The sequence below is a fragment of the Tiliqua scincoides genome, chromosome 3 (genome assembly GCF_035046505.1).
Source record: "Tiliqua scincoides isolate rTilSci1 chromosome 3, rTilSci1.hap2, whole genome shotgun sequence".
NCBI classification, from domain to species: Eukaryota; Metazoa; Chordata; class Lepidosauria; order Squamata; family Scincidae; genus Tiliqua; species Tiliqua scincoides.
In genome coordinates this window covers 196,216,991-196,229,868 of record NC_089823.1, presented here as the reverse complement: position 1 = coordinate 196,229,868, position 12,878 = coordinate 196,216,991, and the positions used below count along the sequence as shown (strand labels likewise).

Sequence of the window (12,878 nt, the reverse complement as noted above, 5' to 3'; positions counted from 1 at the left end):
GATCGCCTTTGGAGTGGCACAAATCACAGAGCAAGTGTGCTTAGCAGCTGCACATGTGCATGGGGGGGGAGGAAAGTGGCCCTGGCTGCTCCCGCTCCCAGTTCTTGTCAGCTCCCCTCTCTCGCCCCCCATCAGTGCAGACACTGCCTGTGCGGCCCGCGAGCAGAGAATTAGGCAGCTGCCCCTTTAAAAGCCGAGGCTGCTCGGCGAGGCTGCCGGTGACAAGCAGATGCTGTCCAATTGCAGGCGGCATCCCCCCGAATGGCTTCGTGCGCGACTGGTGGGAAGGCAGCAACAAGTGCTGTGCGCAGGCAGCCAGCCGGACGCTGCCTCCGCCTCCGCTCCCAGGCAGGGTGTGGCCGGCGCGGAGCCCTCCTGCCTGCCAGCCTCGGCGCGGGAGAAACTTGAACTCGTCCTGCAGTTGGGACTCCGCCGCCCTGGGCGCAGGTACGGCGCCTCCGTCGTGGATGTGGTCGCCAAAGGGAGGGTGCAGCTGGGAGGGGGAGGAGGAGGAGGCTGGGCTGAGCCGCGGCGGAGATGCGGCGCAGGAGTTCCCGGGCGCCCAGCAGGGAATCCCTGGCACGAGCCCTGCAGGTCGGCAAGCCCGCAGCTGGGCTGCTGCCGCTGCCGTTGTAGCCACCGTGGGAGAAACTCAGCGAAGACAATGCAGGCAGGTGCTGCTGCTGCAGCCCGCTGGATCCCAGCTGCACCCTGGAGGAGCAAGGAGGGGGTGGCCACTGGCCAGCCTGCCCTGCACAGCCTTGCGTGGCAGGCTGCAGATGACAGCTGGAGAAGCGGAGCCTGCCCAAAATGTCCTCATCTACACATGGATAGAGGGGACTCCTGAGCAGTAGTTATGACAGGGCGGGGGAAGAGGGATTCCCCTCCCCCCAGGGACAGAGAGGGGATTCCCCCCCCCCCCATAAGGTTCCTTCAGGCCAGCCTCGGGTGAGCTGCACAGCAGGAGTCCCTCTCTGGGTTGTAACACCCAGATGCAAAATTGCTGACCTCACCTGCTCACAGATAAGAGCCTTTCTTACTACAGGTTTGAGAGTTAGCCCTAGCCGCAGGGAACGCTGGGATTTGTAGTTCTCTGAGTGAGGCAAGGGCTCTCTCTCTCTCTCTCTCTCTGTGTGTGTGTGTGTGTGTGCGCGCGCGCGCGTGTGTGTCACACAGAGAGAATTCACAGCATCCTCGTGAAACTGCAGTTCCAAAGATTATTTGGAGGAAGCCAAGATATGTTGGCAGTATAGTATGCCCTTTGAGCTGTATGGTGAGAGTAATTTACATATACATTAAGAAGAGCCAAGATCATCAGCATTTTGTACAGCACCACCAATGGGCAAAATATTGTTACACGCTTGTGCCCCACTTCTCTGAGTAGTGAGAAGTTCCCTGGAGCTGCTGCACAATCCCAGTTTGAGTTTCCTTGGGAGGAAACCTCACTGGCAGCTGATGGTGTCTTTGTAACATTTGCTTTATTTGCAGATCTATAGGTTGGAGCATTGGATAGAGTGGATAGTACACATATGCAAACAGCCTCAGCAATATGGATGTTCTAAGCATGTTGGCTAACTCTTCCTCTTAGCTTCCATTCCAGTCTGTTCCCCAATCCTAACTCTCTTTTGGCCTCTTCCAGGATCTGGCAGCTCACCCGGGCCCCTTTGTCTTTCTCACTGACTGGGGGTGGGGCAGGAATTGGCCTTAGACCCTCCTTGCCAGTAGATGTACTTGAGGGCTCTGATAGGGGAGTTCATTGGGCCATTAACTTTTTTTTTTAACCCTCTTTTGGCCATTCCAAGCAACTGGCCAAGCAGTTGTCTCAGGGCCTGGCTCTAGTGCCATGCTCATCTAAAACATCACACCCCAATTTCACAACAGGACTGTACAATTTACTTTTTTATTATGGTATTTTATATACCACCTTTCTCATAGACTTGAGTCTCATAGATCAAGGCAGTTTACATAGGCAGGCTGACCATAACCCCTTTTTTTTCCAAAACACTTTTTACATGTGTTATTCTATGAGAGAAACTCATAGATCCCTCCACTTCTCCAGGTGTTTCCCTTCATGATGCAGTCATCCTCCTGGCTGCCTTGCACTTTCTAAGCTTCCACAGGCACTGCAAAACATACCTCAGGCTGGTTCTCGGAATGTTATCCATTTTTTGCCAGTTGACTCTTCCAAACTCCTTCACATTGGTTCATCTTTAGCCAGTGGTTTCTGGTCACCCATCAAAAGCGAGACCTGAGCTGATCTTGCTTCACTTTTTCAAACAGGGTGACAGCTCCACCTCCAGACCACACCTTCTGCTTCTGACTTATTACTTAGTCTATTTACTCAACCACTATGTGAGTTAAGCAGTACCATCTGGAACAGATTCAAATACTTAGGGCAGAATCAACTTCCATCTGAAACCCTGACAACTGTTACATACAAAAGCAGCTAACACACCTCTGTATGTCTTTTGTATTGTTGAGAAAAATGATTTCTGAAGGGGTGGTTTAGATCAAGGGGCAAAAGAGGGAGGAGTTTAACACTTCCCTCACCCATTGTTTCTCCACTCCAAATTCCCCCTTAGCTCAAGCTGCTTTTCCACCTGCGAAGTTCCATATGTCTGCCTCCTCTCACAATCATGCATTGCACCTGGGATGGTTGAGGCAGAAGTACATATTACAAGGAAAAACCAGGGATGGGCATTTGACTCAGGTAGACTCAACTTGAGATGCACTAAGTGGCTGTTTTTGATGTCACGGACCTCAACTCAACTCTCAGCTCAGGCTCAGTGACTCAAAAAAACAAAAAGAGTTTTGGACTCAAAAAGAAGTTCCTATCTCTTTAGTGTGTGTGTTCTTGCTTACTGTTTTTTTCTTTGCTGCTTCTGCGTCATGCTGATCTCATGGGTGATCTGGAAGCCAGCATTCAGAAAGTCAGCCGCAGCAGACCTGGTGGGAGGGTAGGTTGGTTCCAGGAGGTGGGAGCTGGCAGGATTTGAGGGGAGGAGAAAAGCTTAAGGCAGTGGTTCTGAAGCTTAAGGAGTGGGTGCTCCTCTTTTATTTAGCAGCGGGAGAGTAACTGGCCCACCTCACCCCAGCAGTGTCTTTTCTAGTGGCTGTCTGCTGGTATTCTTTTGCATATTTTTAGATTGTGAGCCCTTTTGGGACAGGGAGCCATTAGTTATTTGATTTTTCTTTGTAAACCACTTTGTGAACTTTTAGTTGAAAAGCGGTATATAAATACTGTTGTTGTTGTTGTTAAAACTGAGCCTTGGCTCTCCAGGAAGCCATGGAAACCAGCCAGTGGAGCCACAGAATTCCCATGTAAAATTCACCACCCTATATAGTGTATAGGATTGTAGCCCTAATGGGAACCTGTGGCCAATGGCCCAGTAGGTCAAGGGAGCTGCCAGTCGAAAAAGTTTGGAAACCACTGACTTGAGGGGGAGCTGCACAAGGTTGGGGGGAAGGACCAGAAAGTGGGGCAGTCAGGGCATGGGGGTGGGTGCTGTTTCCTATCAGAACAAACAGGTTATTTTATTTTTCTGGACAAGGGAGGGATGAACAAGAAGTCATGCTCAGAGAAGTTCTTGACTTGCAACTCTCAGAATGACTCGGACTCAGGACTCGATAGGCTCAAAATTTTTCTTGAGTTGAGTTGCAACTCGCAAGTTGAGGGATCTCTGACTCGCTAATTGATTCGCAACTCAGGCTTGGTGACTTTTAACACAACCCTGTTGAAAACACAGGCTTCCAAACAGTGTGTTTTCCTCATTGCATTCATCTCCCACCCCCATCTACAGATCCTCTCACTGATTTGGTCACCTGTGTTGCTTGGATGACTTTGCTGCTAGCTACTTTGTAGTTTTTTAAAATGGTGCTCTCTGTCCCACTTTTCTTTTAGAAAAATATACAATGTCACCTGTCATGATGATTTTTTTTAAACAATTACATATTGTCTGCCCCCTCTAGGGGTTGCTTGTGCACTATTCTGTGCACTGAAAGATGAAAAAGTGAGTGGATGGCTGGGCCACACCTGGGCCAATCACAGTCTAACCTCCATCTGCCTGAAGGAAGTGTGGAACTACCTGCTTCAAAAGACTGGGAGAAAAACTAACTTTCTTCACCTGAGCAGCCATGCAGGACTGCACGCTACTGATTGGATGACCAGCATGTTTCTGGCAGCCAAGGCATCTAGGCCTGCACCATTGTACTGGTCCCAAGCTCTCTTCTGCCTCCTCTTTTGGACCCTTTCCTATTCCTGTACTTCCTGTCCCAAGCAGTGTCAGTGCACCAACTATTCTGGAGCAACAGCTGTTCTTTGCAGCGCTAGCAACCTGGAAGAGATTCCAAAGGATATCCCCAAAGACACCATGTTTTTGAAGTTGGATGCTAACAAAATCACTGCAGTCCCCAACAGCACCTTCAGACACCTCGCCCACTTGCAAGAGATAGATCTCTCCAAGAATGCCATTGAGAAGATTGATTCTGCAGCCTTCAGAGGAGTACCTGATGGCCTGAGGTTGCTTGATCTCTCTGGCAATCTCATACAGAGAATCCCAAAGGAAGCCTTGGTCGATTTGAATGCCATAATTCGCCTGTCCAACAATCCCTGGCACTGTGAATGTACTTTGCAGGAAGTCTTGAAGGAAGTGCATCTAGACCCAGAATCAGTAAACGAGATCACCTGCCAAACATCTGTGCAGGAGGAATATGCCGGGAAACCTCTACTCCATGTCCTTAATTCAGGCATCAACTTTTGCAACATGCATAAAAAAACCACCGATGTTGCCATGTTTGTTACCATGTTCAGCTGGTTTACTTTGGTCATTAGTTACGTGGTGTACTATGTTCGGCACAACCAAGAGGACACAAAGAAGCACTTGGAATACCTGAAATCACTGCCAAGCACAAGGGTTCCTAAAGAGACCATCAGCACTATCCTGTAGCCAGAAATGCAGCCTCTCAACTGGATATCCAGTTCTCTAAAAAAGAGAATACAGTATTGAGTGTGATCTAGAATGTTTATTTCTTACTCATTCTGCAAGAACTTTTCTAAGAGTTTTTTAAAATGTTCAGTAGAAGTGTAAAACTTTTTTTTTGTTGTTGTTGTTACAAACATTGGAAAGATGTCTAAACCAAGGTTGACCAACCTTCTGTGCTAAGTTGCCAGTAGTGAAGCTTGGCAGAAGCTAGAGAACTTTGTACAGAGAACTGCTTTCCAGGAGAACATCTGAACAGTGGACAGTTGACTGTGTGCATCAGATGTTTCCAAAAGAGATGTGATTAACTGGGGAGAAATCTGAAAACTTAACAGTGAAACTACTAGAAGCTTGACAACAATGCCTATGACATAATGGGGGGGGGGGGGTTTATACATGACTTATCTTTGCTTGATTATCTTGAGGTACTGCAAAAACACTCTCAGGGGTTTTCAGAACCACACAAAGCCCTGCCTCCAACTTTGTAAATTTTGCAAGCATGCACAGACAGACCAGTGAAATGTAACAAGATGTCATATGTGTGGGATGTGTGTTGCCATTCTTAAGAGGGTATAGGCTTCCCTACTATGCTGCAACTGGAGCCACACCTCTTTGCTCTGTTTCCTCTGTCAAATTATTAATCCATTTTCATGGTTTTCCCTGATGGGCCCAGGAGATTGTCGAAGTAATCAGTATAGATATCCTGAGCAGGGTTCCTCTTGAGGATCAAAGGCAGAAAGCATGACTTGGAGCTGCAAGCATTTGTTTCTCATATTGCCATCAATCTGGTCCTCAAGAACTGGTCCTAGGATGTCACTGGGACTTGATTGGGTGAGATAGAAAAGTCAGATACAAACTCTGTGGATAAACAAGCAAATGTGTAAGATAGGGTTCTGGCCCGTGACTCTGGCCAAGACTGGAAGTTCTGTGAGTCCTAAGGAAAAAGCAAGCCTAGTTCAAGGTTGTCATAAAAGAGCTTTATTTGTGTAACAACTGAAAGCACCAACTTACAGAAGTGCCTCCAGGTATACAGAGGCATCTCCAAGCATAAGACTTTTCCAGCATTTCCAATTGACCCACCAGGCAATGTAGCCTGCTTGCATTCATTGCTAAGGTTTGGGGGTGAGGGGCTAAGCTAACCATGAGATTATATAGGCTAGGCTAAGGGTTACGAACAATATCCCAATTAGCTTCAGGAGAGGCCAATTGCTTTTGGGTCCAACATCTCAGCTTCTCATAGGAACATCCAGTGAGAAAGCAGGCTGGTTCCCAGGGGATGGGAAACACACAGATGATAGCTGCCAGGCAGGAAAGATGGTCGCCAGGCATTACAGGTAGTGATAACTCCCTAAGTCCAAGTTGATGAAAATTCCCAGTTGACAACTCCCTTCAGGGTTTGAAAATCAAATTTTAATAAATGTGATTTGATGAAAAAAAATAAATGCTTAAGGAAGTAAAATTTTGAATAATTTCTAAAACTGTTTAAGAATCCAAGTATCAGTTGCCAGATGAATCCTTCCATGTGTGTATTATCATAGCCCACAACTTTCCCTTCCTCAGCGTTCTTCTTTTGCAACTACATTTTCCCCTAATTCAGTGGTAATTGCTGAGATGCCATAACAGAATCTTATTAAACAGTGTTTTGTCAAATACAGTAACATCAACAAAGAAAATACAGAAATGGGCAGCATAACAGGGCCTTTTCCAATTGATCTGTTTATAAGTGGAGCACTTGTTGTATGGGATCCAGATGACCAAAGTGGGAAGACATGGGAATATAACATTTACCTCTGACTATCTAGTTTCTTACTGGCAAAATGGGATCCTTCCACCAAATAGCACACACATTGTTTTATTGTGAGGGTTGTATAGAATATGACTGAGTATCACTGGCACCTAATGGAAAGTGCCTGTAATGCAGTGTTTCCCAACTTTTAGGAGCCTTACTCCTAAGACAAAAATTGGAACTGGCAAGGACCACGTGCAACCAAGAGTATTTTATCAGGGGGCACAATGTTTCTCTTGGGCCCTTTCCCAAAGGGGGAGGGAAGAGGGTGAAACAGAGTGTGGGAGGGTGACGACAGGGTTGGGCAGAACAGGGGTGGGGAGGGGGCAAATTAAGGCAGGCGTGGGTGGCAACAGCAGGAAGAGTCTTTGGAGCTTAGGTCTACCTTGCTTCCCAACATGGAGCCCAGGTCTACCTGCCCTCATGGTGTCAGTAGCTAGATACAGTAATACAGAAAACCCAACAGACTCCTTAGTGTCTAAAATTTAGAAAATCATTGCAGAAAATTAGATCATCGTATTTAGGCTCACACTGAAATGGGAAGTGTCCTGTGTGTACCAAAATGTACATCTACAGCTGTAGTCGCACAACTATGACCATGATACACTCCTTCACGGTTAGCAGATTCACAAGACAAAGAGCTACTGTAGCAGGCCAGTTTCCTCCCAAATTTGACAGTGTTCAGGAGTGTCATGCATGCATTCCTTGGCCCAGCACATATGGCTTGCTGCAACCACAGCTGCCCTACAGCCAGTATCCTATGTGGGCAGCAAGGCCAGGTGAGATTGGAAAATATAAAATTCCAGGCAATTTGTGGGGGCCCTTCTTTGGCTCCTGGGCTCCTTTTAGGACCCTGGATCTAGGTACAAAATTATTCCCTGTATCCCCTTCTCATGGGCCCTGCATGCAACCTCCACCCCTTCACACAAAAAATACAATTAAATTTGTAAAAATTAGCAAAAATTTATTAGAGATGTATCATTTGTAGTGAAGATTTGTGGGTTGTTGCTTTTGTTGCTGACTGCAGGCAGTTCATTCTCCACCCTCTCTGGTGGTCCGTGGGGGAGCACGCTGGAAGTGATCAAAAGCAATCTTTTTTTTTTCCTGAGACTTCGCAGACCACTTCTCAGGGTTTCGCGAACCACCTGTGTTCCCCAGAGCACAGGTTGGGAGCCATTGCTGTAATGTCATGAATAATGAGTGACATTACATTAATGAGTCTGTATCATTCTGTTGACCTAAAAAAAATGATGATTGATTGATCCCCTTACAGTAATACTACAGTACTGGAGTACTCACCCAGTGCTATCTTGGGGAGGGGGGGGAAATGCTCAAGCAGCAGAAAGACTATTCTCATTTGAATTTGTTTAATGACCTTGACTGGACATGAATTCTCCCATTGTGCAAAGCCAGCATGGGAGCACTCGTATACCAGATTTGTCAAAAGTTCTGAATATAAATATGATAGCAAGACAATTCTGCTGATAGGAAAACTGCTTATGTCCATTACATAAGGATGAAATGTTATGGTATAGTTGTTGGATCAGGGCTATTGCAAGTGCAAGGCTCTAAGTAAAATCTGGGTTTATTAATTTTGGAAAGCTGGTCATAAAGATGGTGAAGAATGTATACTGACACACAAATCAGGCATCAGCAAACCAAGTATTTTTCAGCAACTATTGTGCTCCATGGGCTGGAAGAAAGAAACCAGGCCTCTCTCTTACTTTGAGCAGACAATCAATGCAGGAAACCTACCCAAGAAAGAAAAAATCAGCAAGTTTTGTAGAGTGTTTTGCTCTGTATTACACTGCTTGTGTTACCAAGGTAACAACAGGATAACTACAGCAATATTTAGCAGAAATGTTTGGGCTTCATCACACACATTTTTTTAAGCTTTACACACAGTTCAACTGTGCATCTGAAAACGCAGGCCTGGTTGAAGCTTGGCTGTCATCTGAGGCTCTGGCCCACCTCTGTCCTCCATGCTGTCCTGTTTGAAATCAACAGGGTGACTACAGCAAGCTCTAATTTTCCTCCCTCCTTGTGGTTGGAAGAATGCTGTGGCCATCCAGTCTTCCAAGCCCAATTCCCTCCCCACTTTGGCTCTAGGCCAGGGGTGTCCAAAGTTTTTGGCAGGAGGGCCACATCATTTCTCTGGCACTGTGTCGGGGATGGGGGAAATAAAGAATTAATTACATTTAAAATTTGAATAAATTTACATAAGTTTACATAAATGAATATATTAAAGATGAGCTTGTATGAATGAGTGAAGGTCTTGCAATAGCTCAAGGCCTATAAAAGGCCTTGTACAAAGCAAAGCTGGCCTTTCCTTTGCTGCCTCACAGAAGTGAAACTGCAAGCAGTGGCAGGAGCCCTCATCCCACAGCGCACGCAAGAGGTCAAACAGTTGCCTTCACACAACTGTGTTGGGCCAGTGGGGGCTCCAACAAATCTCTGGAGGGCCAGAGGCTCATTGGAGACTGGCGGCTTCCTGAGGACCACCTCGAGAGTCCTCGAGGGCCACAAGTGGCCCCAGGGCCGGGGTATGGGCACCCCTGCTCTAGGCTGAAGACAGACATGCTGCTGAAGTCAAGATAGTTCATGCCTGCATTTGATTCTCTGCTACCCATGTTTGAGGGCAGTAAGAGGGGTGTTTGCATGTGCAGCTCCCCAATGGTTTAGGGGGCTAAGGGTGGGTGTGGGGGAGCTTTCTTCAAAAAGTCAGGCTATTGCTGTAAGTGTTCTCTCACCCAAACCTGAGGGACCTACTCCAACTTTCCCCCTCCTCTCATTTGAATACCCAAAGCATCAGCTCATGGGAATCCCTTTCCTTTTTGAGAGGAAAATAGCACTATATGCAAAGGGCATGAGACACTTTCATGGCAATAGAGGCGGCTTAGGAGGAGCTTCCACTTGAGGCAAGTCCCCAAATCTCCATATCTAATGCAATTTTATAATTCATGAAAATAAGTGACTATCATATTAGATGATCATAAGCATCATCATAGCTCAGCTAAGAACTTTCCTGTGATTGGAACTCACTTTTTTTCCTTTCACAAAAATTCCCCATAGGGCAAGGGCATATGATCTGGATTAAGACCACAGGAGAGAAGGGTTGTGAATCCTTTTTTCTTCTCCTATTTCCATGCAGAATCATGCTCCCACCCCAACCCTCCCAGGCTATTTTTCTTGAATGGCAAAATATATCTAGGTTTGTATCTGGGAAATAGCAACTTTAGACATGTGATTTTTCAGTGGGACAGAAATAAGTGGCTAAAACCCCAGAAACTGCCCTTAGCTATTCAGAGCAAAGAATTCTGTAATATTCAAAATTTACAAATATGTTTTGGTGTAAATGGGGAAGGGGATTGATCTTCTGGTTGCTAATATCACAAAGGCATTTGTATCTTCTTCCTTTGTCAGCTTTACTGAATGTTTTTTCCCCTCCACAGCTCCTTGGGGTAAGGGGCTTTCCCCTACATGGGGATAAGCATTGGGGTGGCCAAGTTTGTGGATGTCACTAAACTTTTCTGGGTAGTGACAACTAGAATGGATTGCAAAGAGCTTCAGAAGGGTCTCCCCAGACTGGGGTGAATGGGTGGCAAAATGGCAGGCGTACTTCAGTGTAAGTAAATGTAAAGAGATGCATGTTGGGACAAGAAATCAAAATTTCACATTTACATTGATAAGTGCTGAGCTGTCTGTGTTGGATCTGGAGAAATCTTGGGATGGGATATTGGGAGATCACTATATCCTAAAAAAGGAGTGGAACTGGAAAAACTGTAGAAGGGAGCACCAAAAATGATTAGTGGACTGGGGTTCCTCCCTTACAAAGAAAGGCTACAGCATTTGGGGATTTCAGTCTAGAAAGAAGACTTGATTGAAACAAATAAAAGTATGCATGGGATGGATAAAGTGAATAGAGGAAAGCTCTTCTCCCTCTCTCACAATACCAGAGAGCAGGGGTCATCCACTAAAATGGACTGGCAGGAGAGTTAGAACAGACAAATGGAAATATTTCTTTACCCAGTACATAATTAATATGTGGAACTCCTTGCCACAGGGTATTGTGATGGCACCTGGCCTAGATGCCTTTGCAAGGGGATTAGACAGATTTATGGAGCAGAAGTTCATCACAGGTTACAAGTCATGGTGACTGTATGCAATCTCTGGGTTCTAGAGGTAGCCTATTTTTGAATGTCAGATGCAAGAGAGTGACAACAGGATACAGATATTTCATTATCTGTGAGCTCCTAAAGGCATACAGATAGATGGGCCTCTCACCTAATCCAGCAAGGCTCTTAAGTTGGTGGAAGAGGAAGACAAGTTGAGTGCTGGTGGGGTGTGGCTGTGTGTGCATGTATGTGGCCTTTCCTGTGGACCAAACTTGCTGAGGCTGCACAGAGTGGTACAACAAAGAGTTGTGGGGACCAGACAAAATTATGTTGTTACCAATGATGCTGCCTATGGGATAACTATTGGCCAACCTGGCTATATAATACAGAGATACTAATTGATCTTGTCCGTACCAGTTGCCAAATATTCCTGCTTTTAAAGCAACTGCAAGAAAACCTGGTATCACCTGGCAGGACAAAGTTCCAAACAACACAGTCCTGGAACGAGCTGGAATCCCTAGCATGTATGCACTGCTGAAACAGAGACACCTGCATTGGCTTGTTATGTCGTGAGAATGGGTGATCGCCAGATCCCAAAGGATCTCCTCTATGGAGAACTCATGCAGGGAAAGTGCCCTACAGGTAGACCACAGCTATTATACAAGGACATCTGCAAGAGGGATCTGAAGGCCTTAGGAATGGACCTCAACAGATGGGAAACCCTGGCCTCTGAGCGTCCCGCTTAGAGGCAGGCTGTGCAGCATGGCTTCTCCCAGCTTGAAGAGGCACTTGCCCAACACTGAGGCAAAGAGGCAAAGAAGGAAGGCCCACAGCCAGGGAGACACACCAGGGACAGACTACATTTGCTCCCAGTGTGGAAGGGATTGTCAGTCCCAAATTGGCCTCTTCAGCCACACTAGACGCTGTTCCAGAACCACTTTTCAGAGCGCGATACCATAGTCTTCGAAGACTGAAGGATGCCAATGAAGAAAACCAATGTAAATACTAGTTATAATGCTATCTCTTCTCCTCCAAACATCATATGCCTCAAAATTTAAGGTTTCCCAAATAAATAATTTTTTTGTTAAAAAATGAATCAATGAATAATACAGCTGAAAAATACAATTACCTGTATTAACTAAAAGCAGGTGTGGAGGAGACCATTTACACCAAGGAACAGCTCTTCCTTTCCCATTGCTTCAGTCAAAATCTCTCATGTGCATACACACACACACACACACTGCAAACTTGCTTTAAGGTAAACATAAAAGGATTGGGAGATCCAAACATAGATGTCCCACATCATGTGTAGTTGGGGCCCAATATGTTGTAAAAGGTGAGCTTTGATATCTCTGTGCTTTGGACTACCAAGAATACTGGGAAGCAAATACCATGACAACGTTACTTGTCATGGGAACAAGGCAATATGAAAGAGCTAAAAAGTGTAGGCTGCCTTATAGGTGATTTATCATCCAGTGTAGCGTCTGCAAATACAGAGCAGCTGAAAAGCCAGTCCCTATATTGTCAGCTAGGCAGCATAAAACTAGTGGGCAGAGCAGGCAATTCATTTTAAGGCTCAAGTGTGCAATACAACAACAGACCAACCTGATAAATTGTCTTCAGATAACATGAAAAATGATGCAAATCAAAGATCCCTACCAAACATGGGAATGAAAGAAAAATCCTTTACTCCTTTACTCCCAATGGAGATGGGAACAAAAGATGTTCCCAGCTGGGCCTCTCCTCTGGGAACATCTTTTGTACAAATGCAGTGAAAAGCAGGGGAACAAAATACACATTAGATTTGGCTTGTCTAAAAAAACATTTCTGGGGAACTACTGCAGACCTAACCATTTCAGAAGGGGAAGAAACGGAAGTTGGTCCTTAATCATTAGTGTGCTCTTAATAGAATGAAAGAGGTTCTGAAATTGTTCAATGTACTGCGTCCATTTATCAGTTTTCAAAACCAGAGGGAAATATGGCTCACTCACTGGCATT

At 45.7% G+C, this 12,878-nt stretch overlaps 1 protein-coding gene across 1 annotated transcript; it reads left to right on the top strand.

Annotated features, from left to right (window-relative positions):
• The first annotated feature begins 294 nt into the window (after nucleotides 1-294).
• Nucleotides 295-6,457, top strand: LRRC3 (leucine rich repeat containing 3). Its single transcript, XM_066621050.1, has 2 exons — nucleotides 295-447; nucleotides 3,970-6,457. The coding sequence occupies exon 2, from the start codon at nucleotides 4,161-4,163 to the stop codon at nucleotides 4,944-4,946; it is 786 nt and encodes a 261-aa protein (XP_066477147.1). The 5' UTR covers nucleotides 295-447; nucleotides 3,970-4,160; the 3' UTR covers nucleotides 4,947-6,457.
• Nucleotides 6,458-12,878: the final 6,421 nt, after the last annotated feature.